The 26425-nt window shown below is 48.9% G+C and overlaps 2 protein-coding genes across 6 annotated transcripts; one reads left to right on the plus strand and one right to left on the minus strand.

The window, feature by feature from the left end:
* Positions 1–1914: 1914 nt before the first annotated feature.
* LOC136331836 (zinc finger protein 773-like) lies at positions 1915–14786 on the minus strand. Its single transcript, XM_066270894.1, is given in 7 exon segments — positions 1915–4486; positions 4489–4579; positions 4581–5169; positions 5171–5213; positions 11929–12027; positions 12912–13038; positions 14715–14786. Coding segments are annotated over 7 exon segments (1212 nt in total). The 5' UTR covers positions 14733–14786; the 3' UTR covers positions 1915–4241.
* A 1214-nt stretch (positions 14787–16000) lies between these two features.
* On the plus strand, positions 16001–22460 carry LOC136331831 (zinc finger protein 772-like). 5 transcript variants are annotated; one of them, XM_066270884.1, is made up of 5 exons: positions 16001–16217; positions 16874–16912; positions 19000–19120; positions 19631–19738; positions 20757–22460. In XM_066270884.1, the coding sequence occupies exons 2-5, from the start codon at positions 16880–16882 to the stop codon at positions 21890–21892; spliced, it is 1398 nt and encodes a 465-aa protein (XP_066126981.1). In that variant the 5' UTR covers positions 16001–16217; positions 16874–16879; the 3' UTR covers positions 21893–22460. The 5 variants fall into 5 exon arrangements, with proteins under 5 accessions (XP_066126981.1, XP_066126976.1, XP_066126977.1 ...); XM_066270879.1 differs by lacking the exon at positions 19631–19738 and having other exon boundaries at positions 18994–19120; XM_066270880.1 differs by lacking the exon at positions 19631–19738.
* The last annotated feature ends 3965 nt before the right edge of the window (positions 22461–26425 follow it).

The raw sequence follows: 26425 nt of genomic DNA on the forward strand, positions 1-26425 counted from the left end.
GGAGAGTGGTTTGTATTAAAGCTGTGGTTGTACTTGAGGCTGAGGAACTTGTTTCTATAAACATCTGGGGTCTCTTCAAAGGGTTCTTTCCCTGTCTGGAACCTGGGAACCATTTTGTCCCTAAGCAGAGGTGGTGTGTGTTTCTTTGAATAAAGGAAAACCTAGGTTTTGTTCCCTCAACTTTCATGTCTTTCCATTATCTTCACTTAACACGTTTATACAAACATACTAGCAATAATATTATCTATCATTAGTCAACTTAAATATAAATGGCTTAGCCTGACCAGGCGATGGCACAGTGGATAGAGCATCAGACTGGGATGCGGAAGAACCCAGGTTTGAGACCCCGAGGTCACCAGCTTGAGCGCAGGCTCATGGTTTGAGCAAAAGCTCACCAGCTTGGACCAAGGTCACTGGCTCGATCAAGGGGTTACTTGGCCTGCTGAATGCCCACAGTCAAAGCACATATGAGAAAGCAATCAATGAACAACTAAGGTGTCGCAATGCGCAACGAAAAACTGATGACTGATGCTTCTCATCTCTTTCCAACCTGTCTGTCTGTCCCTGTCTATCCCTTTCTCTGACTCTCTCTCTGTCTCTGAAAAAAAATTTTTTTTTAAATGGAACTAAATATAAATGGCTTAAATGTTCCAATTGAAAGACATAGTAGCCTGACCTGTGGTGGCGCAGTGGATAAACCGTCGACCTGGAAATGCCGAGGTTGCCGGTTTGAAACCCTGGGCTTGCCTGGTCAAGGCACATATGGGAGTTGATGCTTCCAGCTCCTCCCCCCTGTCTCTCTTTCCTCTCTCTCTCTCTCCCCCTCTTTCTCTCCTCTCTAAAATGAATAAATAAAAAAAAAAAATTAAAAAAAAAAAAAAAAGAAAGACATAGTAGCCCTGGCCGGTTGACTCAGTGGTAGAGCATCGGCCCAACATGTAGAAGTCCCAGGATCAATTCTCAGTCAGGGCACACAGGAGAAGCACTCATCTGCTTATCCACCCCTCCCCCTCTCCTTCCTCTCTCTCTCTTCCCCTCCCGCACTCAAGACTCCACTGGAGCATAGTTGGCCCTGGCACTGGGGACGGCTCCATGGCCTCCGCCTCAGGCACTAGAATGGCTCCAGTTGCAACAGAGCAACACACCAGATGGGCAGAACATGGACCCCTGGTGGGCATGCCGGGTGGATCCCAGTCGAGCACATACAGGAGTCTGTCCACCTCCCCGCTTCTCACTTCAGAAAAATACAAAAAAAATAAAATAAACATACTCTCAAAGGGAAAAAATGTATCATACAGTGGTTTTTAATTCTATGAAATGGTTTCACTACATCTGAGATATTTATTTTCATGCCAATATAAATTACATTATAGATTTAATTGATAAATTTGTATGCCTGATAAACCACACTACGGTATTATTTCTTAACATTTATATATGTCCCTGGCTGAATTCAATTTGCTAAAACTTTAAGATTTTTTTTGTAGCTATGTTCACGTGGGTATTAGTTTGCAGTGTGTTTTAGTATTATCATTCCTTTTGGAAGCCTGTGTTGGGTTTATTTAGTTAACTGTGACATGTTTCAGCATTGTTTTGGAAGAGGGAGTATACAGCAGGTACTGCTTCATCTTTAAATATCCTGTAAAAGTTCTATCATGTTCCAGGGATGACCCTCAACCACTGAGAAAATGGCATATCAGCCCTAAATCTACAAGGAACTAAAAACATCCAATAACTCAAATGGGCAGGAAGTCCGTTAGACTCTGCCAACACTTTACGTTAGCCCAGTGAGACCCTGCCCAGGTTGGACTGACAACTTAAAGAATTGTAATATAATTCCTGTTCTTTAAACCATAGGTTTGTGGTAATTAATTCAGACAGCAACAGAAAGCTCATACATTATTCCGTGCGAGTTTCTTTATTTTCCGATGCAAGAATATTTCCTAGATGCATGTAACTTTCCTGCCCCAACCTGGAAATAGCCTCTTTTCTAAAGAGTTCTGGTTCTGGTTCTTTTTGTGTGTGATAGAAAGAGAGATAGAGAGAGGGAGAAAACTTGTATATACAGGCCAATAACTGGGAATTAAGTATACTCATGACCACTGGCAATGCCACAGCTTTCTAGGCTACCTCAGAAGAGACAGGATATACACCAATGTAACCTCTCTGCATTAAATATATAAAGATGTCACAAGATTGTATATTTAAAAGGATTCATAAGGTTCTAACAGCATACTCAAGGCTTTTATTTACAGACAAAGATAAAGAACTGTAAGAAAAAACAATACCAAACGCACAATCAATAAAAGAACAAATGGATAAATTGGACTTTATGTAAATTAAGAAATTATGCCCTGGCCGGGTAGCTCAGTTGGTTAGAACATCGTCTCAATGCACAAAGGTTACCGGTTCAATCCCCAGTCAGGGCATATGCATAAACACATCAATGTTTCTCTCTCTCCTTCTTCCTGTCAAATCAATAATTTTTTTTAATTAAATTCTGGCCCTGGCCGGTTGGCTCAGCAGTAGAGCGTCGGCCTGTCGAGCGGGGGACCCGGGTTCGATTCCTGGCCAGGGCACATAGGAGAGGCGCCCATTTGCTTCTCCACCCCCCCTTCCTCTCTGTCTCTCTCTTCCCCTCCCGCAGCCGAGGCTCCATTGGAGCAAGGATGGCCCGGGCGCTGAGGATGGCTCCTTGGCCCCTGCCCCAGGCACTGGAATGGCTCTGGTCGCAGCAGAGCGACGCCCCGGAGAGGCAGAGCATCGCCCCCTGGTGGGCAGAGCATCGCCCGTGGTGGGCGTGCCGGGTGGATCCCGGTCGGGTGCATGCGGGAGTCTGTCTGACTGTCTCTTCCCGTTTCCAGCTTCAGAAAAACACACACACCAAAAAAATAAATAAATAAATAAATTCTGCTCAAAGAAAGATACTATTAAGAAAAAAAGAAGAAATGAAAAATAAATTCATAGATGGATTGAATATTTGTAAAGCACATTAAACAAGGAATTTAATCCAGAATATATTAAGAAACTGCAAAACTATTCTTTAAAATTAGGCAAAAGATATGAACAGAAGATATATGGATAGTAAATAAACCCAGGGGAAAGTGCTCACATTGAGTCACTAAGAAAATGCAAATTAGGCCCTGGCCGGCTGGCTCAGTAGTAGAGCGTTGGCCCAGCGTGTGGAAGCCCCTGGGTTTGATTTCTGGCCAGGGTACACAGGAGAGGCGCCCATCTGCTTCTCTACCCTTCCACCTGTCCTTTCTCTCTATCTCTCTCTCCCCCTCCCGCAGCGAGGGCTCCATCAGAGGAAAGCTGGCCCAGGTGCTGAGGACAGCTCTACGGCCTCCACCTCAGGTGCTAGAATGGCATCACACCCTGGTGGGCCTGTCGGGTGGATCCCAGTCAGGCACATGCAGGAGTCTGTCTGTCTGCCTCCCTGCTTCTCACTTCAGAAAAATACAGAAAAAAAGGAAAAGAAAATGCAAATTAAAACAATGAAATATTTACTACACACCTACAGAATGGATAAAAGGAATGGCCCATCTCATACATACAAAGGTCAGCAGGACATGAAGAAACTTGAAATCTAATATACTCCAGGAGGAAAGGTGAAATAGCATTACTGTGTAGAAAACAATTAGGCAAGTTTTTTAAAAGTCAAATATGTGAGTCAACTTCCAGTGTATGTGTGAGGAGTTTTGTGGGCTTACTTCCCCTTAAGACAGCAAATGAAGAAGTATTTCTTGTAGGAAATCTAATATTCCGCAGGAACAGCAAGAGCCAGTCACATCTGAACCAAGACCACTCCCTCTCTCCCCCTTTCAAACTCAGATGAAAATGCCACTCCGGACCAATACAGCCAAGAACACAGGGCTCTCTCCCCCTGAACTCCCCCCAGGCAGAGGGCTGTCTTCTCAGGAGGGGCAGACTGTCAGCAATGTATCACCGTGTGCTCAGTGTGCCTACTTAGATGAATGATGTTCAATTCCTGGCTCCTTGACAAAGCCTCCTCTCAGAGCTGCTCTCGTGTTAGGTTTCAGTCCAGAGACAGCACATCCCCTTCAGCCTTACGGCCTTTGTCCAGTCCAAACTTTCCAGTGTTGAACAAGGTTAATGAAGCCTTTGGCTGAAGCATCTCTTCCTGGTGACTGCATCCATAATGCCTATCTGCGCTGTGAAATATCCTTTGCTCGATCAGAGCAGACTTTTGGTTAATGGCTTTCCCCTATTAGTTGCCTTCAAGACTTCTCTCCTCTGTGAACTTTCAGGTGTTGAGTGAGGTTGAAACACTGAGTAAACAATTTCCCACAATCACTGTACTCATAAGGCATTTCTCCAGTGTGAATCCTCTGATGTCTAGCCAGGCTGGGGCTGTGGCAGAAACATTTCCCACACTCCCTGCACTCATAAAGTCTCACTCCAGTGTGAATCCTGTGGTGTTTAATGAGGCTGGAATTCTCACTAAAGAGTCTCCCACATCCCTGCACTCATAAGGCCTTTCTTCAGTGTGAACTCTCCAGTGATTAATAAGGCTTGATTTGTGGCTATAGAATTTCCTGCATTCAATGCACTTATAAAGGTCTTTCTCCAGTTTGCACTTTGTGATGTTTCATGAGGCTTGAGTTGAAGCTGAAGAATTTCCCACATTCACTGCACTCATAAGGTCTTACTCCAGTGTGGATTCTGTGGTGCTGAATAAGGGTGCAGTTATGCCTGAAGTATTTCCCACACTCACTGCAGGTAAAAGGCTTTTCTCCAGTGTGACCTCTCTGGTGTTGAATGAGGTCAGCATTGCAGCTAAAGGATTTCCCACATTCGCTAAACCCGTCAGGCCTTTCACCAGTGTGAACTATTTGGTGTATAAAAAGGTTGGATTTGTGCCTAAATAATTTCCCACATTTACTGCACTCATACGGCTTTTCCCCCATGTGTAGTCTCTGGTGTTGAACAAGTAAGTATTTCTGACCAAAGTCTTTCCCCCATTCGCAGCACTTGTAATGCCTTTTTTCAGGGTGACTCTCCGAGTTCCCATGTGGCTCCCCTGTACTGGGAGTCACCTGATGGGTAAGACCAGAGTCGATCAGGAAGTCCTTCTCACGTGGCCCCCAATCTTCTCTCTCCAAAGGGCAGCTTCTGATGTTGGGGAAGGTTTGCTCTGAGCACTCGTTCTACATGAACACTCTGCTCAACCTCTGCTGCACACCAACAACCTGAAAGCATGAAAATGCTGGTGACGTGGATGTAGACTGGGGGGCGGGGGCAGCACTGTCACTAATGTGTACCTGACACACCCAACCATGAGTCCCTGGAATGGCTGCCAAGAGGAGGGGCTAGAGATCAGTGTGAGGAGGGACCGCTGTACAGCACTGGACCCTGATACACTCCCAGTTCAATGTGGGGGTACAGAGCCTCATGCACAACAGGGACACAAAGATGGGTGCAGCGCCAACACACTCCCCTGCCAATGGCTTTCAGGAGGGCCTTAGTTTCTGGTTCCACAGGAACACAGTGCCGAAGAGTTCTTCAGACCCAGGAAAACTGAAGCAACTGAATAGCTGGGGTTTAAAGACTATAAGGCCTGACCAGGTGGTGGTGCAGTGAATAGAGCGTCGGACTGGAATGCCGAGGACCCAGGTTTGAGACCCTGAGGTCTCCAGTTTGAGTATGGGCTCATCTGGTTTGAGCAAAAGCTCACCAGCTTGGATCCAATGTTGCTGGCTTGAGCAAGGGGCTACTCGGTCTGCTAAAGGCCTGCGGTCAAGGCACGTATGAGAAAGTAATCAATGAACAACTAAAGTGTTGCAATGCACAACGAAAAACTAATGATTGATGCTTCTCATCTCTCCGTTCCTGTCTGTCGGTCCCTGTCTATCCCTCTCTCTGACTCTCTGTCTCTGTAAAAACAAAAACAAAAACAAAAAAACAAAGAAAAAAGACTATAAGGATACCCTCCTGACTCACAAATACACCAGTGAACCACTTCTTGTGAACCCCACCTGACTTCCAATAAAGGCACTTACCCTCAGGTTCTCTCCATATCATCCCTGCTTGGTTGAGCCCCTTCCCCAGCACTCCATCCCAGGTAACCCCCAATCCAGGCAAGTACAATAGTAATTCTGTCTTTCTGGGTCCTGTGAATATAGTAATCTTTGTTTATTGCCATCATCTCCTCTGTCTTGTCTTTTTTTTTTTTTCATTTTTCTGAAGTGAGAAGCAGGCAGAGAGACAGACTCCCACATGTACTTGACTGAGATCTACTCAGCATGCCCACCAGGAGGCGATGCTCTGCCAATATGGGGTGTTGCTCTGCTGCAACCGAAGCCATTCTAGTACCATTCTAGGGAAGTCCCAAGTTAGATTCCCATCGTGGGCACACAGGAGAAGCGCCCATCTGCTTCTCCTTCCTCCCCGCTCTCCTTTCTGTCTGTCTCTCTCTTCCCCTTCCATATCCAAGGCTCCATTGGAGCAAAGTTGACCCGGGCACTGAAGAAGGCTCCATGGCCTTTGCCTCAGGTGCTAGAATGGCTCCAGCTGCAATGGAGAAACACCCCAGATGGGCAGAGCATTGCCCCCTTGTGCAGTAGTCATGCCAGGTGGATCCCAGTCAGGCACATGTGGGAGTCTGTCTCTATGCCTCCCCACTTCTCAATTCAGAACAATACAAAAAAAAAAGAAACACTAGCCTGACCTGTGGTGGCACAGTGGATAAAGTGTCGACCTGGGAATGCTGAGGTCGCTGGTTCGAAACCCTGGGCTTGCCTGGTCAAGGCACATATGGGAGTTGATGCTTCCTGCTCCTCCCCACCTTCTTTCTCTCTCTTTCTTTCTCTCTTCTCTGAAATGAATAAATATTATAAAATAAAAATAATTTTAAAAAAAGAAAAAGAAACACTATCAAGGAAGGCTGCATGCCCCCACAAAATTGCTGTGGTTCAGCCTACCTATCAGTTCTTTGAACATTTAGGTGAACCACCCTGAATGTGTTTCTAATCCAGACGAGGCCCCCATTGTCACAGAGGCCAGGAGTAGGGTGGCATTTCTTCATCTTATTGGCATGTCCACACCAAACTGGAGACCATGGTTGGAACTGCTGACAGGCTGTGAGAGTTCCGCCTTCCTGACTCACAAAGTCTTGACTTTTCACACCCGGTCTCCTGGCACAGAGGTACTGGCTACCCTGCCATTCACCTGCTCCTACTTGCCTAACTTCCTGTCACCCCTGCTGCCTCCAGGTGGGCATATCTCATGAATGTATCACTAGGCTAAATCTTCCCAAATTATGACTAAAGGAGATATTATTATTATTATTTTACAGAAACAGTCAGAGAGAGGGATAGACAGGGACAGACAGGAACAGAGAGAGACGAGAAGCATCAATCATCAGTTTTTTGTTGTGGCACTTTAGTTGTTCATTGATTGCTTTCTAATATGTGCCTTGACTGGGGGGCTACAGCAGACCAAGTAACCCCTTGCTCAAGCCAGCAACCTTGGGTCCAAGCTGGTGAGATTTTTGCTCAAACCAGATGAGCCCACACTCAAGCTGGTGACCTCAGGGTCTCGAACCTGGGTCCTCCACATCCCAGTCAAACACTCCATCCACTGCGCCACTGCCTGGTCAGGCTTAAGGAGATATTATTAAAAGACCCTCACTCATTACCCACAGGTCCAGCAGCTCAGGGAACTACTTCCACGAGTTCACCCTAGGATGCTTCCAGTTCTGATACGGGCAATTGCCCAGGCCTGTCCAGTGGGTACTCAGCCCATCCCCAAACCCTGTTCCACCAGTGAGGGCCAATCACCCACACACAATTCTGGTGGTTGACTGGAACTCTAAAAATAAACATTTCCTAGCTTTACTGGATATGGGAGCCAAAGTGACCATCATTCCGGCAATCCATTCAAATTTCAAGGAAGTACCCCCCTTTTCAACTACAAGGATATTGCAACAATCTTTATTAAACAGCTGCCCATCATGGGGACTGATACCACTTGGATTCTCCTATTACAGACAGAGATGGCACTGCCTGCATCCTGCAATGCTGGAACAAGCCAAAGAGGCCCTGCTAGACAGAACTACAGAGCGCGGGCCCCACTGGTGAAGGTAGTAAACACAACATCGCCTGAAACAGGGACTGCTGGCCTTCAGCTGGTTCAAGATCCACTTTTAAAAAAGGGGCAATTAGGCCCTGGCCAGGTGGCTCAGTGGTAGAGCATCGGCCCAGTGTGTGGATGTCCAGGGTTTGATTCCCAATCAGGGCACATAGAAGTGTCCATATGCTTCTCCACCCCATCCCCTCTTGCTTCCTTCTCCTCTTTCTCTCTTCTTTTGCCCTCCTACAGCCAAAGCCTGACTGGAGCGATTTGGAAGGGTGCCAAGGATGGCTCCATGGCCTCTGCCTCAGACATTAAAAAATGGCTCTGGCCCTGGGCAGTTGGCTCAGTGGTAGGGTGTCAGCTTGGTGTGCAGGAGTCCCGGGTTCGATTCCTGGACAGGGCACACAGGAGAAGCGCCCATCTGCTTTTCCACCCCTCCCCATCTCCTTCCTCTGTGTCTCTCTCTTCCCCTCCCGCAGCCAAGGCTCCATTGGAGCAAAGTTGGCCCAGGTGCTGAGGATGGCTCTGTGGCCTCTGCCTCAGGTGCTAGAATGGCTCTGGTTGTGGCAGAGCAACGCCCCAGATGGGCACAGCATTGCTCCCTGGTGGGCATGCCGGGTGGATCCCGGTCGGGTGAATGTGGGAGTCTGTCTGACTGCCTCCCTGTTTCCAACTTCAGAAAAATACAAAAAAAAAAAAGAAAGAAAGAAAGAAAAGAAAAGGCTCTGGTTGCAGCAGAGCAACGCCCCAGATGGGCAGAGCATTGGCCCCTAGTGAGAATGCCAGGTTGATCACAGTCAGGGCGCACGCAGAAGTTTGTATCTGCCTCCCCTCCTCTCACTAAAACAATGAAAATAAAAAATAAATTAAAAAATGGGCAATTATCAGCACTATTTTTCCAGTTTGGCTAGTCTTAAGGTCTTCTACCAACAGTAGTACTGAACTATTGATTACTGTCCTCCAAGCCCCCCATCAGGGTTCCAATATCTAATATGAGCTAAATTAAACAATGACATCTGAAAGGTGCCCAGTGACTATTGTGACGTGGTGTCCCTGGCCAGTATATTTTATTCAGTGCCTGTTTACCAGTCACAGCTTCAGTTCACCTTTCCCTTTGAAGGGACCCAACATACATTTTCTGAGCTGTCCCATGAGTTCAACAGCCCAGCCACTGCCAACAATCGGTACTGCCAGGACCCAATCAGGGTCCATGTTCACTTACACCATCACCCTTGTTCACACTGTTCTCGCCTGAGGACAGCTGCATGTTATAATAAACCAGCTGCACTTGGCCAGTCTCCCACATGCAGACCACCTTCATTCACCCTCATGCTTACAAGCTCACGAGTACATTATGCTTTGAACAATGGAACTTTCGGATTATATTGTGGTTCAAACTCACAGGCACAACACCCTATATACTTTCCCCCCCTTCTTTTCCATGTGAGAGGAAGGGGGGAAAGATAGAGAGAAAGATTCCCACATGCACCCTAACCAGAACCTACCAAGCAACCCCCATCTGGGGTCAATGTTCTGCCCATCTGTGGCCATGCCTGCAACCAAGATATTTTTTGCTCCTGAGGCAGAGGTTCCATAGAGCCATCCTCAGCACACAGGGCTGATGCACTGAACCAATTGAGCAATGGTTGCAGGAGAGGAAGAGAGAGAGAAAGGGAGAGAGAAAGACAGAGAGAGAGAGAGAAAGAAAGAAGGGGAGGGTGAAGGGTGGAGAAGCAGATGGTCTTCTATTGTCTGCCCTGACCAGGAATCAAACCTGGGACTTCCACACTCCAGGCCGCTGCTCTACTACTGAGCCAACTGGCAGGGGCCCTATATACTTTTACCTGCGGATTCCCAATAAAATTGTACCCCAGTTTGCAATGGTTACACAGGAGGTCCCCACAGTTCTTTATCCACCGGTACCTCTCTGTTTCCATCAACCCAAGGGCACCCGAAAAATCAGGCAATATCTATTCCCATCTTAACAGCACTTGTCGCAGCTACGGGAGACACCAGCACTGGCACCGTACAGCAGCCTTCACCAAGCTCACACCATGACTGCCAACCAGCACCTCTCAATGGCCCTCTCAGATGTACAAAGGATGCATAAGACCCTGTCCCTCTGCAACAAGCCCACGAGTCTCTAAGCCCAAATCATCAAGCATAACAGATGGGCTCATGACCAGGCAGGAGTGGGGGTACCTGTGCCATATAGGGCACCTCCTGCCATATGTACAATAATCACTCCAGACAACTACAGGCCAAACCACTAGGTTTAGGCCATGAGGTAAAAAGAATAAACAACCTTGCCTGGTGATACAGTGGATAGAGCGTCGGCCTGGGACTCTGAAGATCCAGGTTAAAAACTGCAAGGTCACCGGTTTGAGCGTGGGATCAGAGACATGACCGCATGGTCACTGGCTTAAATCTCAAAGTCACTGGCTTGAGCCCAAGGTCGCTGGCTTGAGCAAGCGGTCACTCGCTCTGCTGTTGCCCCCCCCCACCCCAGTCAAGGCACATATGAGACAGAAATCAATGAACAACTAAGATGCTGCAACTATGAGTTGATGCTTCTCATCTCTCTCCTTTCCTCTAAATAAATAAATAAATAACACCTAATACCTTCCACCAGATTCTCTTACACCAGTGGTCCCCAACCCCTGGGCTGCAGACCGGTACCGGTCTATGGGCCATTTGGTACCGGTCCACAGAGAAAGAATAAATAACTTACATTATGATATTTCCATTTAATTTATATTTAAGTCTGACGATGATTTATTTTTTAAAAATGACCAGATTCCCTCTGTTACATCCGTCTAAGACTCACTCTTGACGGTTGTCTTGTAAGTTCGACAATTATATTCAATATTTTAAAATACCACCGTTTTTACACTGGTCACATAATTTTATTTTGTTCATTTATTGGCCCACCCTAAAGGCCGGTCCATGAAAATATTTTCTGACATTAAACTGGTCCATGGCCCAAAAAAGGTTGGGGACCACTGCCTTACACCTCTTGGCTTTCCCCTCGAAGTACAGTGGCGGCTGCTGCCTAGGGTCACACTCATCATAGGCTTAGGAGGACTTCTCTTGGTTGTCACCTCTGTCAAAAGCTTGCCTTTGGTGGCTAGACCAAGCTATTCCAGTCACCTCTAAGTCTTCACCACCCCAGTGGCCATCGTTCTCCATCCCTATTAGTGCTATTAATGATGTTGAGATACCGCAGAGTCAGCTGAACTGACAGTTTTAACACTTCCCTTCTTCTTGCTGTCTCAACATTCCCACAAACAGGCCGACTGTCAGCACCCCACCCTGGTGACTAGGGGACCGAAGGGATAAGGCTGCCCTCTGCCACAAGTGCTCTTTCTGACTCTCCCATGACTGACATAGGGATAGTCACATGTCCCAGTGACATCCCCGCATCTTCTCTCATCTATTCTACCGGAGCACCAGTAGGGGCGCGGGCCCTCAGTCCTGCTCACTCTCTGCTTCCTCCCTGCTTGGTTGGGCCCCCTCAGCGGGCACTCCCTTCCAAATGACCCTGACCCCCTTGGCAGGCAGGGACAGCCTCTCTGGACCTGTGTATCCTCTCGTAGCTGCACCTGACTGACCGTCTCATAAAAGAACACAAAACAAGGAGACTGTTGGCAAGCTCTGCAGAGGGGGCTGTGGAGAGCACCCGGTGAGAGACAGAGAAGGGGGGCAGCCCTGGGTCAGACGTCAGAGCTGGCATGATAAATGAGCCACTTAGAAAGAAAAGATGGAAACCCGGCACGGCCTCTTGCCTCGGCGACAAACAGCTCACAGCTGTCCTGCTTCCCCTCCGAGTACCTCTTGGTGTGGCTGCATCTGTGACTCCCTGGGCAGGGAGACACGGTGCTCCCCACTGCTCCGGCTGGGTAATTCCATGTGTCCTGGAATTTGCAAATCCTAAGGGAGAGACAAGACGGGGGGGGGGGGGTCAAAGCCACCCAACTCATGACAGACCAAAGGGGGGAAAACCGAGTATTACAAAGATAACCTCAGAGGAGGGTCTTGCAGGAACAACACACTCAAGGTGGTGCCTCAATTCTTGCCCCAGGTAACGGCTCCCGTAGCAACCAGAGGAGAAGGGCAGAACCTGGGGATAGAACTGGCACGGGGCCCTGGCTGGTTGGCTCAGCAGTAGAGCAGGCCGGTGCGTGAAGGTCCTGGGTTCGATTCCCAGCCAGGGCACAGAGGAGAAGTGCCCAACTGCTTCTCCACACTTTCCCCTCTCCTTCCTCTCTGTCTCTCTCTTCCCCTCCTGCAGCCAAGGCTCCATTGGAGCAAAGTTGGCGTGGGCACTGAAGATGGCTCGATGGCCTCCACCTCTGGCACTAGAATGGCTCCAGTTGCAATGGAGCAACACCCCAGATAGGCAGAGCATCGCCCCCTGGTGGGCTTGCCCAGTTGATCCTGGTCGGGCACATGTGGGAGTCTGTCTCACTGCCTCTGCTTCTCAGTTCAGAAAAATTAATTAAATAAATAAAAAGAACCGCCAAGGACCTTCATAGTGTCACCAGACCTGGAAGGAGCCAAGATTATGATCTGTTAAGCTGAATACAGAACTCCTCATCCTCAAACCATTACCCACAAGGCTTTGGGCAGCTCGGGGCAGAAGGGATTAGTGCACACCACCCAGGCACGCGCCGGGGGCTCACACAACACCCACTCCAGGATGGGAAAGGAAGCAGGGTCCACTGTGCAGCTTCAGGAAGGACAGACCTGCCACTGGGGAAACAGGGAACAGCAAGCCCCACCCAGGATGCCGGACTGGGCTGTGCAGACCTTACCCAGAGATGCCATCTGTGCCACGTTCTCCAGCATCACATTGCAGTACAGACGTTTCTGGGCCTCATCGAGGAGCCCCCACTCCTCCCAGGAAAAGTAGATGACCATGTCTTTGAAGGTCACACAGCCCTGCCAGGATGGGGACAATTGAGTTCACAAGCAGACGTCTCTCCCAGGACTTGAAGCATCTCCCCTACCACCCACTCTCCTCCAGTGCTCCTGACATCAGAGGGGATGCCAGGCTGCGGTGCCAGCAACACCCACCTTCTCCTCACGGTCCCATTCATCCCTGGTCAGCCCTCAGCAACAAGCAGCCAGGCAGAAGGACGTCATGTAAGCTCTAGGGCTGGCTGGCAGGTCCTCACCCTCCTCCTGCAGACAGTCCCCCTGTGAGCCTCCAAATGTGCTTACCCAACACAACTGAACTTGGGTCACTGTTCTCCCATCAGCCCCCAGGGCACAACCTAGGGCCATCAAGTTCTACTCCCTCCCAATGTGCACATCCCTGTGGACCCCTCACATCCCCAACCTCTCCCTGCCACCTCTCACATACACAGCACACCACATGCACCTCCCTAGCTTGACCACACGCCACTGTGCACACAGCCTCCAGAGGGTACAAGGAAAATCTCATCAGAATCTCATCCTGTCCAGGCTCTCAGTGACCCTGACGGCCAAGGAGGAACCCCCAGCATTGAAGGCCTCCCTACCTGACCCCTTCTCCTCACTTTATCCTCAGCCACTTGGACCACAAGTAGATTTCAGACACCCTCAGTCAGCTCTCTTCCACATCTCTTCTCCCTTACTGACCCCTCTGAAACTTTCCTTCCCTCTCCTTGAGTCCTGGGAAACCTTTGTTCTAACTGGACAGCGGGGAAACTAACATTTTGCCACACATTTAAGTTTAGCCAAATTAAGGAGTCTTTAATTTAATGCCAGGACCACGAATGGATTCGCATTTTAAAGAACTCATGGCACCAAACGAACTCAGGCATTTCCTTTTATAGGCCTAAAGAAGAGAGGGGACCTAACCAAAGCAGTTTTACAGAAGCAAAACAGGCTTTCGGTTATCGTTGGGACAATCTTGGGAGAGAGTGCTCAGCGAAGCATTTTACAAAAAGCAAAAAGAATGTGCTCGGTCTTTTGGTCTTTTACTGAGGTTAAGGCAGCAATCTGAGGGTTTTCCGGAATCTAGACATTAGTGAACATTTATGGACTTTACAGGACTCTCTTCATTTACTCATCTGCAAATCTTGCAAAACTCGTTCTAATGGTCAGGGATCTGGTGTTTCTACATTTCACCTTAAACAAAGAAATCACGTGCCCACTGCTCACATACAGTAAAGGTATAAAACCTGTAAGAAAATCAACTTCAGGGAGCCTGTGTTTTGAAGCAACAAGCCCCCGTGTCCTCTGCCGGCTTTCATCAATCCTACTTCCTTCATCAAAGTGTCTGGGCGTTTCTGTTCCCTTTTGATTCCTGCAATATCACCGCCACATCTCACTCCCTCCTTTATCACTAACAGCAGAGTCCAGTCCCCACCAGAACTATTCCTTGATTGCATTGACTTCCTTCAACGGGGAGCGCCCACTCAGCGCTCCAGGGTTCGGAGGAGAGGAGGCGGTGAGGACCCTGGGGGATGCTCAAGCACCTGAGCCCGCTGCCTCAGCGCTGCTGCAGCCAACAGACTATGTGGGTGGAGCCAGCCGGGGAGCAAAAGACCAGGTCGCCCAAAGCGTCCCGCTCACCAACCCCAAAATCAGGGTCACCCTGGCGGCGTCGCTGAGCCTCAGCTTCCACTCACACCGTTTCTTCTGGTCATTCCGGCCCCGAACCAGCCGTTTGGAGACTGACCAGAACAACAATCTTGAAGACAAATTCCCCTACGGCCACGCCTAAAATCCCTCCCAGAGTTTCGCTTTCACGGGGACGAACGTTTTCATTGGCCTGAGCAGCAGCGCCGCGGTGCGCATTGCCTCCTGGGCAATGTAGTTCCCATTGCACCAAAAAATAGGGGAAGTAGCCTGACCAGGCGATGGTTCAGTAGATAGAGCGTGGACTGACGCTGAGGACTCAGATTCAAAACACCGAGATTACCGGCCTGAGTGCGGGCTCATCTGGTTTGAGCAAGGCTCAACAGCTTGAGACCAAGGTCTCTGGCTTGAGCAAGGGGTCACTCGTTCTGCTATAGCCCCTTGGTCAAGGCACATATGAGAAAGCAATCCATGAACAACTAAGGTGCTATAACAAAGAATTGATACTTATCTCTCTCTTTCCTGTCTGTCCCTCTCTCTGTCTCTCTGTGTCCTTGTCACACACACACACACACACACACTCACAAAAAGTATATAGAGGAAGAACAGTAGAGCTGTGGAGAGGGCGATGGTAGCAAAATCAGGGTCCAGAACTCGGCCAGATGCCATCCAGATATTATCCTTATCAATAGGCCTGAATTTCACTTTCCCTGCCCTGCTGAACCACCAGTCTTTTTTTTTTTTTTTTTTTTAAGGAGAGCCACAATAAAGCATTGTTGATGGATTTCAGTGCGTCAACTTCGCTGCTCCATTTTCAACTTCGTGGCTGTATCTGGTGTTTTTCCTCTCTTGTTCTTGACCCATGATGCTGGGGCTCACAAGACTAACACTAGAGCTTCAGGCTACGTGTGTTTATTTGACGGCAACATAATATTTTAACTCCCAGCTATAGAGAGGCTTGAGTGACATTAGGATATGGTACGTCCATTTGATTTTGGGGGGTGGGGAGTGAGCATTATGTCCATAAAGAAGCCTGAAACAATATGTTGCTTAGCATTTCTGTGGTAGGTTATAAACTGCCCTTAGTGGAAATATGGGTGCGATTTCTATTAGAAGAAGAGACGCTCAATCTAGTCTCCCTTTGGAGGCGCGTTAGTTCTGTGATTGGGCTTTTGCCAGTATGCGCCTATAGGTGGATGGTGCTGTGAGAACTACATTACCCAGAAGACTTAGCGGCTCTGGACCAATGAAGGCCCCGGGGTGTGGCATATATGTTCGTGCGTAGGGCGTCAGGGCAGGACTTCCTCTTTTCCTCTTGGGCAGCCATATTGTTTGCCTTTAAATAAACCCACCTTGTCAGTGTCCGGGAAGGCAGTGTGAGACCTGAAGTGATGCTAGATTAGGCGGTTCTTTCCCAGACAGAGGCGGAACTGGCGCCTCCTGGGTCCGTCGGCTGCCGGAGGAACCTCGCACTTGTCTCCTGCCCATTATCCCCAGCCTTCCCCAGTCCACGGTTTGGGAGAACGTGGGCCACTGTGGTGGACCCCGCGCAGGTGGGTGTTGCGCCCCACGTCTCAGTCCCTGAATCCTGGGCGCTAGTGGTGGGATTCCCATTTCGTGTGTGTGTGTGTGTGTGTGTGTGTGTGTGTGTGTGTGTGAGAGAGAGAGAGAGAGAGAGAGAGAGAGAGACTGACAGACAGACAGAGGGATAGATAGGAACAGACACATGGAGAAAGATGAGAAGCATCAATTCCTCATTGCAGCATCTTAGTTGGTCATTGATTGCTTTGTCATATGTGCCTTGACCCCAGGGGCTACAGCAGAGCGAGTGACCCCTTGCACAAGCCAGCGACCTTGGGCTCAAGCTGGTGAGCCTTGCTCAAACCAGATGAACTCAAGCCAGTGACCTCGGGGTTTTGAACCTGGGTCCTCCACGTCCCAGTCTGACGCTCTATCCAGTGTGCCACTGCCTGGTCACACCACGATTTGAGGGTTTTTATAATGATTCCATAGGCTGCCCGGGGTAGGGGGGACAGACTTGGAGTGGTGGACATGGGAAGATGGAGACCTAGTCTGAGAGCTGAGCACAGACGGTAGTTAGTCAGAGTCAGCCTCTGGTCTTAGTGGCAGGCCAGGTATAGGGAACAGGCAAGAGCCCTTGAAGCTTGTTCTTGGTTGCTTGTCTCTCACAATCTCCCTTTTCCCACAGGTTCCCATGAACTCAGAATTAATGATGGACCATACACAGGTGAGGGAGGAAGGAAGCCAGTGCTATATCATCAGCCCTATCTCTAACCCCCCCCTTCGTGATCTCCAGGATTGTAGGTGTCATAGAACACTTCATCTGTACTCTCTAGTTCTTGAGTCTGAAGACCCTGGAGAAAGCCCAAGCCCAGGGTTTTGAGTCCAGGTCTGGGGTTATATGGAAAGGTTCTCATTTCTGTTAACCATTGGAATAAGGTGTGGAAGATTGTTCCAGGCACAGGAACCAGCCTGTGCAAATACTTGGAGGTGAGACTGAGATGGGAGTTTTCAAGAAAGTACAGGTCTTAGCCCTGGCCAGATAGTTTGGTTGGTTAGAGCTTTGTCCTGAAGCACAGAGATTGACAGTTCAATTCCTGGTCAGGGCACATATAGGAACAAATCTGTGTTCCTTTGTCTTTCTATGTCTCTCCCTCTCTCTCTCCCTTCCTTCCCGCCACTTCTCCCTCTCCCTCACTTCTCCCCCTCCCTTCTTCTCTCTCTCTACAATCAATAAATTAAATTTTTTTTAAAAAAAAGCAGATGGGCCTGACCTGTGGTGGCGCAGTGGATAAAACGTCGACCTGGAAATGCTGAGGTCGCCGGTTCAAAACCCTGGGCTTGCCTGGTCAAGGCACATATGGGAGTTGATGCTTCCTGCTCCCCCCCCCTTCTCTCTCTCTCTCTCTCTCTCTCTCCTCATTCTCTCCTCTCTAAAATGAATAAATAAAGTCTTTAAAAAAAACTGTAAAAAAAAAAAAAAAAGCAGATGGGCAAGAGTTAGGCCTCTATTCTGAGGATGGCATAGCTATGGCAGATGTGGAGAAGAGGAAGGAGGGAATCTAATCCAGGTTTAAACAGGCTCTCCCCAATGCCAAGTGGAGATCAGACTATGTGCAGTAAGGTTTGAAGGAGATATGGTGCAGACCGGGGAGGAGGCTGCTTTAATATTCTAGGTGAGTGGTGATAATTATGCACCCGAGGGGTGGCTGTCTAGATGGGAGAAGTGATTGGATAGATTTTTTTTCTTTTTTTAATTAAGTGAGAAGCAGGGAGGCAGAGACAGACTGTGGCAAGCGCCTCGACCAGGATCTACCAACAAGCTCCCTACCGCGCATGCTCTTCCCATCTGGGACTGCTGCTCCCTTGCTTGGCAGCTGAGCTATTTTAGTGCCTGAGACGGAGGCCACAGAGCCATCCTCAGTGTCTGGGGCCAACTTTGCTCAAACTGTTTGAGTCATGGTTGTGGGAGAGGAAGAGAGAGAATGGGAAGGGGTTAGGGTAGAGAAGCAGATGGTTCCTTCTGTGTGCCCTGACATGGAATTGAATCCAGGACTTCCACACACCGGGCCGATGCTCTACTGCTGAGGCAACCAGCCAGGGCCTGGATAGATTTTCTGATATGAGAGATAACCCCCAGGTGTTAGGCCTTATCAGCTGAAAAGGGTAGACACTCCCATCAACTGAGATGGACACATCTCAGTGGTAGAAGTAATTCACTGTGGATATCATTTTACTTGTGACCATGTGAAGGTGGCTGAGATGTTCCAAAGAACACTACGTGGAGGTCTCAAGTGAGCTCCTGGACATGGGGCAGTAGTTCTGTGGAGGGGTTCAGGATGGAGATACCTACTAGGGAGACAGTGCCATGGAGACAGTTTTCAGAGGTACAGTCTACATATAATGGTAGTGCAGTTTGTGGGCCAGGAAGGTGATGAGGGCCAACTATAGGAAGTGGGGGGCCAGACTTGTGAGACAGAATGATCAAGTAAAAGCAGATAGCCCTTGAGCCCTGGTATTGGTGGCTTATGGGAGAAAGGTGAGCTCAAGACCTTAACAACCTCAGGAGAACTGGCTGCCATGGTGGGTGTTGGAGATTCTGCATGCCAGGCTTAGATGGTGCCTTTCTACCCACCTGGCTGTGGGTGGACACAGTGGTCAAAGGGACCATGAGAGAGGAAACCCTGGAGTCCTTGGGCCTGGTATTTGCTCTGAGTTGAGTTAGGTAAGAGGGAATGTTGAGGCATGGATGAGGAGGATCCTTGGGAGAGAGGCTGCTCATGGACTTGCCTCTCCCCATTGTGGCAGGGGCAGGTGACCTTTGAGGACGTGTTCGTGTACTTCTCCCAGGAGGAGTGGGGGCTCCTTGATGAGGCTCAGAGGCGCCTGTACCACGATGTGATGCTACAGAACTTGGCACTTACAGCCTCGCTGGGTAAGACCGTCATACCCACCCAGGGTCCTGGACAGGGCTCTACCTCTCCTGTTTTCCAGGGGGATCCTGGCCCTTCCTGTATCACAGCCATGGGTACTGCCCCCCCCCCCCAGTTCCCTGGAGTCGGTGCTGTGGGTGCCAGGCATGAGCTCTGTGTGCTGCCACCTCTGACTCATGAGTAATACCAACACTTGCTGCCCTGAAGCCCAGGTGTGAGGGATCTTATAGTCACCCAGTGGGTCATATTCATCTTGTCCTTGCCCTGACTACATGCCAGATCCATGTTACCCCTCCTGTCCCCAAGTTTCTGTAGCTGATATTCCTGATGGCCTGCCTGTAGCAGAAATTACAGGGACCAGTATGGTCAGTCACTGCTTGTTGGGACCACTGGACTATTCTTGTAAAGCCCCACTTGGAGGTTATTTTTTATAATATTCAGCTCTCTTCTTTGAATGCTGGGTCACCCAGGCCAGTGCTGCCCATTTACCTGTGTCCTGTCTTTTCCCTTAGGATATGCATCTTTCACGTCCCATGAGGTGGCCCTATTGGAGCCAGGCACCAAACCCTGTCTGTCTTACTGGGGTGACATGACTCCAGCCATGACCAGAAAAGCTCAGAGTGGGGTGGCCCTGGTGAGTGGGATGTGGGGACAGTATCATATCAGGGCTGAGTCACTGTCATTCTCTAACCTTTCTCTGCTCACAGTTGTTTCTGTACCAAGGTCACTGGCCACATTTCATTTCTCTCTTTCCTTTCCCATCTACACACTTGTTATTTGTGCTCTGCCCTTTGGCCTCAGGCGGCCCCCTCACCTCTGCCTCCACATTCACCTGTTCTTCTCTATGGCTCCCTCTGCAGTGCTCTCCACCTTTGACTGTACTTAATGAGTCAGGTGTACACAGACCCCCAAATCGTCCTTAAATACCAGCAATTCAATTGTACTTCTGAGGACACTCTCACCTGTCCACAGCAGCCATGGCCTCACGGGAATCTTTGTGAATGAGTTCATGGGAGACCCTGGCTTTTCCTGGGCTGTCCTCCACATTTGTGTCCTATCCCAGTCAAAGCCTCTTCCGTACTGTGACCTTTAGATACCAAAGTGCTACATGGCAGCCCTTGATCCAACTTGAGCTCAGGCCTCTTGTCCTGTGACCTTGAGCTTATTCTCTTAGACGCCCCTTTTTGTTTTTGTTTTATTTCGTATTTTTCTAAAGTGAGAAGCGGGGAGACAGAGAGACAGACTCCCACATGCGCCCGACTGAGATCCAACCAGGATGCCCACTAAGGTGTGATGTTCTGCCCATCTGGGGTATTGCCCTGTTGTAACCTGAGCCATTCTAGTGCCTAAGGCGGAGACCATGGAGCTGTCCTCAGCACCCAGGCCAACTTTGCTCCCATGGAGCCTTGGCTGCAGGAGGGGAAGAGAGAGACAGAGAAAGGAGAGGAGGAAGGGTAGAAAAACAGATGAATGCTTCTCCTGTGTGCCCTGGGCAGGAATCGAACCCAGGACTTCCATATGATGGGCTGACACTCTATCAATGAGCCAACTGGCCAGGGCCTTGACACCCCTTTGTAATGAGACTAACGGCTCCCACCAGTGTCAACATGAACTTCACCAGAATCTGTCTGCTTTTAGGTTCCTGGCGTGGATTAAAGGATGAGGAGATGCCGTTGAGGCAGAGAGTTTCGACACAAGGAGTGCCACAGGGCATGACTCCCAAGGCAGGCCCTGCTTTCCAGAAAGCCTACCCCTGTGAGACACATGACCCTGTCTTCAAAGACATGTTGCACTTAGCTGAGTACCAAGAACCACACCCTGGGCAGAAACCATGTGGGAAACAATTCTGGTTCAATGCTAACCTTCACCACCAGAAACAGCCTAGTGGACGGAAACCCTTCAGAAGAGAGGAAGGCCGTATTTTTCTTGTGAACAAATGCCCTGCCCAGCTATTGAAAATGCCCTTTCTGGCTGGGGAGGGCTATAAAGACTTCTCGACTAGCTCAGGAATTTTCCAGCCCTGTATCCCGCCCCATCAGTGGAAGCCATTCAGTGAGACAGAGTGTGCTGCTGAGGCCTTTCACAGTGGACAAAGGCATTACGAGTGCAGTGAGTGTGGAAAAACTTTCAGCCGCAAAGACTCCCTCGTCCAGCACCGGAGAGTCCACACTGGAGAGAGGCCATATGAGTGCAGCGAGTGTGGGAAAACCTTCAGCCGCAAGCCCATCCTTGCTCAACACCAGCGAATTCACACCGGAGAAATGCCCTACGCGTGCAGCATATGTGGGAAGGTTTTCAATCACAGCTCCAACCTTATTGTACACCAAAGAGTTCACACGGGAGCAAGGCCTTACAAATGCAGCGAGTGTGGGAAAGCCTACAGCCACAAATCTACCCTTGTTCAGCATCAGAGCATCCACACTGGAGAAAGGCCCTATGAGTGCAGCGAATGTGGGAAATACTTTGGTCACAAATACCGGCTCATTAAACACTGGAGCGTTCATACTGGGGCAAGACCTTATGAGTGCATTGCGTGTGGGAAATTCTTTAGCCAAAGCTCTGACCTTATTGCACACCAGCGGGTCCACAATGGTGAAAGGCCCTTTGTGTGCAGCGAGTGTGGGAAAGGCTTCAGCCACAAACATGTGCTAATTCAGCACCATAGAATTCACACTGGAGAAAGGCCATTTAAGTGCAGTGAATGTGGAAAGGCCTTCAGGCAGAGGGCTTCCCTCATCCGACATTGGAAAGTTCACACTGGAGAAAGGCCATAAGATAGCTGGGAACGTGCAATGTCCTTCACTGATGACAGATGCCAGAGACAACCTGTGGGAGGCATCTGCGAGTAGCCATCAGCTGGAAGTTGAACCCTATCAATTGGAACACCCATCCCAGGGATATTCAAGGGCCTGCTCCATGGGAAGTTCTGGAACAATGTTACATTTTTTCTCCTGCTCAGGGGCCCCACGGGAATTCTCTGACTGCCAGTGCCTCTGAAAGAAGTCATCCATTTGTGCAATTGTCGGGTCCCATTTTATACAGATGTCACCCCAACAGTCTCTCGTTAGGTAGGCAGACTTGTGCTCCTCCCATCACTGCAGGGACACCTCAATATTTCTGCACCCATGGATCCTCACTCTTTCTTGACCCCACACTGCCTGCCAGAGCTGGTTTAAGCATAGACATGACTGTGTTTCAGTCAGGAAGATGAGAGTTTTCTTTAACTGGTCATTTGGCGGAAGTTTCCAGTGTTTGTGGACTTTGTTGGTTTCATCTGGCATTCATGATGGATTTGTCCAGAGCCTCCCAGTCACCTAATCCCAATATTCTGGTTTTTCAACAAATGCCTTGTTTTTTTGTTTGTTTCTTTGTTTTTTGTATTTTTCTGAAGTGAGAAGCGGGAAGGCAGACAGACTGCCACGTGTGCCCAACTGGGATCCACCAGGAATGCCCTCCAGGGGGCGATGCTCTGCCTGTCTGGGGTGGTGTTCCGTTACAACCGGAGCCATTCTAGTAGTTGAGGCAGAGGCCATGGAGCCATCCCCAGTGCCCGGGCCAACTTTGTTCCAATGGAGCCTTGGCTGTGGGAGGGGAACAGAGACAGAGAGAAAGGAGAGGGGGAATGGTGGAGAAGCAGATGGGTGCTTCTCCTGTGTGCCCTGGCCGGGAATCAAACCCAGGACATCCACACACCACTGAGCTAACCAGCCAGGGCCACAAATGCCTTAGTTCTTAAATTAGCTTTAATCTTGGGGGTTCTGTTCACTTTGTGGGCTGGTTTGAGGACAGAAGTAAGCTCTGCCAGCCTGAAAGCAAGTGAAATGGGTGCACATACTCGGCATCATAGCCAATATGGAGGTGGAGGGGGGAGAACTTAGCCTTTTGCTAAGCCTCAAATCTACAAAGGCTTTTTGCAACTTGCAGTCTACAACATATCCTTTTCTGTTTTCTCTTTTAATTTCTGTGCTGAGATTTGCACTCATCTAATTTCCTAGTTTTTCAGATTCTAATTTATAGGCAGAAATACAGAATAAACACAAAATTAATATAGCAAATACTAACATACCCAAACAAGTATTCTAATACATTAAAGGGATTAAAGCGTTTCAGATTATCAAGCAAATTTTTAGCCAATACAGCAGGATCTATAAGAGAGTCTTTTTTTGTTGCCACACCTTAGTTGTTCATTGATTGCTTTCTCATATGTGCCTTCACTGTGGGCTCTCAGCAGACCAAGTAACCCCTTGCTCGAGCCAGCGACCTTGGGTCCAAGCTGGTGAGCCTTGCTCAAACCAGATAAGCCCGCGCTCAAGCTGGCGACCTTGGGGTCTCAAATCTAGGTCTTCCACATCCTAGTCCAATGCTCTATCCACTGCACCACCAGCCGGTCCAGCTCCTGATAGCTTTTTCATGACAAATATAGGCATATTCCATGGGCTATTAGATGGTTCAGTGTGCCCCAGCTGTAAATGCTCTTGTACCAATCAAGCAGTTGCCTTAAGTTTCTCCTGAGAAAATTTTTTTTTTTCCATTTTTCTGAAGCTGGAAACAGGGAGAGACAGTCAGACAGACTCCCGCATGCGCCCGACCGGGATCCACCCAGCACGCCCACCAGGGGCGACCCTCTGCCCACCAGGGGGGCGATGCTCTGCCCGTCCTGGGCGTCGCCATGTTGCGACCAGAGCCACTCTAGCGCCTGAGGCAGAGGCCACAGAGCCATGCCCAGCGCCCGGGCCATCTTTGCTCCAATGGAGCCTTGGCTGCGGGAGGGGAAGAGAGAGACAGAGAGGAAGGCGCGGCGGAGGGGTGGAGAAGCAAATGGGCGCTTCTCCTGTGTGCCCTGGCCGGGAATCGAACCCGGGTCCTCCGCACGCTAGGCCGACGCTCTACTGCTGAGCCAACCGGCCAGGGCTCTCCTGAGAAAATTTTGATATCCTAATCTATACCTTCTGGTACTGGGTGCCACTTCTATGGGGGTGAGAATTCCCCGCTGTTCTTTCCCTAGTCTCTTAGTGGGAAAAAAAATTCCTAGTTAAGCACTTGAGTATTGATTAAACTCTTAGGACTGACAAGCATGCTCCCATATTTTTCAAAACATCTCTATCCCACAAATTAACTGGCAATCTAGGGAGCACATAAGGCTAAAAAAAGTCCAGCATGACCTTGATCTTCCCCTTGTAAAAACCTAGAGCTTTATTGAGGGGATTTACTCTGCCCTATACCTTGTAATTCTGTGGCTGCTGCATGAGTGGGCCAGGAAGGAGGCCAGTATAGCTTAGCAATAACAGATACATCAGCTCTAGTATCTAAAAGTCCTTTAAATTTACACCCTTGTATTGTTAATTCCATTTCAGAGCGTTCTTGACCTATTTTTTGAATCCAATTGGCAAAATCAGAGGAGCCAAATCATCGATTTCCTTGGGGCCCCTTTTGCAGGATGTGGCCTAAGAAGCAGAATTAGCATTCTTATACTATTCTTCTAATTGCCTGAAGCAGCTTGAGGCAAACTCCTGAAATGACTTATTAGGGCCCTGCTTAATTTTGCTCAATTCCTTTGTTTTCCCTAACCGAGTATAACCTTACACATAAACAGGACAATTTACGCACAAAAACACAAGTATAACTTTGATTAATTCTAATACTTGAATTGTTATTTGGCTCCTAACTCTGAACATACATCACAATGCACTAACAAAATTAGTAAGTCTTAAGGATCTAGATTCTATTCTATTTAAATTTAAATGAGTGCTCCTTACAAGTTCTAAAATCATTTTATTTTTTCAATATTACACTCGGCATTTCCAATCTATGCATACAAGAACTCAATGCAGGCCTCAAAAATAGACACATTTATACATTAAACCGAGACTTCACACACAATCACACAAATCAAGTATAAAACCCAGGATTTTAGAGATTAAAATGTGGCCTTCTTGATCTTATGTAGGGCCATTTTATCTCTCTTTTTTTTTAACAGAGACAGAGAGAGAGAGTCAGAGAGAGGGATAGATAGGGACAGACAAGAACAGAGAGATAAGAAGCATCAATCATCAGTTTTTCGTTGCAACACCTTAATTGTTCAAACTGACTGCTTTGTCATATGTGCCCTGACTGTGGGCCTTCAGCAGACCGAGTAACCCCTTGCTCGAGCCAGCGACCTTGGGTCCAAGCTGGTGAGTTTTGCTCAAACCAGATGAGCTCGTGCTCAAGCTGGTGACCTTGGGGTCTCAAACCTGGGTCCTCCGTATCCCAGTCCAATGCTCCATCCACTGCGCCACTGCCTGGTCAGGCATGTAGGGCCATTTTAATAAGGATAAATACCAAACAGAAATCTCTCTCAAAAAATCTCAAGATGGCCCTGGCCGGTTGGCTCAGCGGTAGAGCGTCGGGCCTAGCGTGCAGAGGACCCGGGTTCGATTCCCAGCCAGGGCACACAGGAGAAGCGCCCATTTGCTTCTCCACCCCTCCGCCGCACTTTCCTCTCTGTCTCTCTTCCCCTCCCGCAGCCAAGGCTCCACTGGAGCAAAGATGGCCCGGGCGCTGGGGATGGCTCTGTGGCCTCTGCCTCAGGTGCTAGAGTAGCTCTGGTCGCAACATGGCAACACCCAGGATGGGCAGAGCATCGCCCCCTGGTAGGCAGAGCGTCGCCCCATGGTGAGCGTGCCGGGTGGATCCTGGTCGGGCGCATGCGGGAGTCTGTCTGACTGTCTCTCCCTGTTTCCAGCTTCAGAAAAAAGAAAAAAAAATCTCAAGATGGCCATATGAGATTTCTTTTTAGCAACATCCAAACAGACACCCCCTTCACCCTCTTTCCAGGCATAGAATAAGAAAAAAACAAAATGGCCTGACCTGTGGTGGCGCAGTGGATAAAGCGTCGACCTGGAAATGCTGAGGTCGCCGGTTCGAAACCCTGGGCTTGCCTGGTCAAGGCACATATGGGAGTTGATGCTTCCAGCTCCTCCCCCCTTCTCTCTCTCTCTGTCTCTCTCCTCTCTCTCTCTCTCTCTCTCTCTCTGTCTCTCCCTCTCCTCTCTAAAGTGAATTTAAAAAAACACAAAATGATAGTTTAGAAGATTATAGTTAAAACATTAAAGAAAATCAGACCATAACAGTAAAAGCTGTAACTTTCCTAATACCTGAGTCTCCTATCCATTCTCAAATCCTATAGTTGCTGTAACCGGCAGTTCAGGTTGACTATGCTGAGATTTCTCTCCTACCTCAACCTCAGCTGAGCTGCAGACTAAGCAGCCGGAGAGAACCAAAGGCAGCCACACTGTACTACGTTCCTCGGCCCCCAAGCCGCAAAG

The sequence above is a fragment of the Saccopteryx bilineata genome, chromosome 3 (assembly GCF_036850765.1).
Source record: "Saccopteryx bilineata isolate mSacBil1 chromosome 3, mSacBil1_pri_phased_curated, whole genome shotgun sequence".
Classification (NCBI taxonomy): domain Eukaryota; kingdom Metazoa; phylum Chordata; class Mammalia; order Chiroptera; family Emballonuridae; genus Saccopteryx; species Saccopteryx bilineata.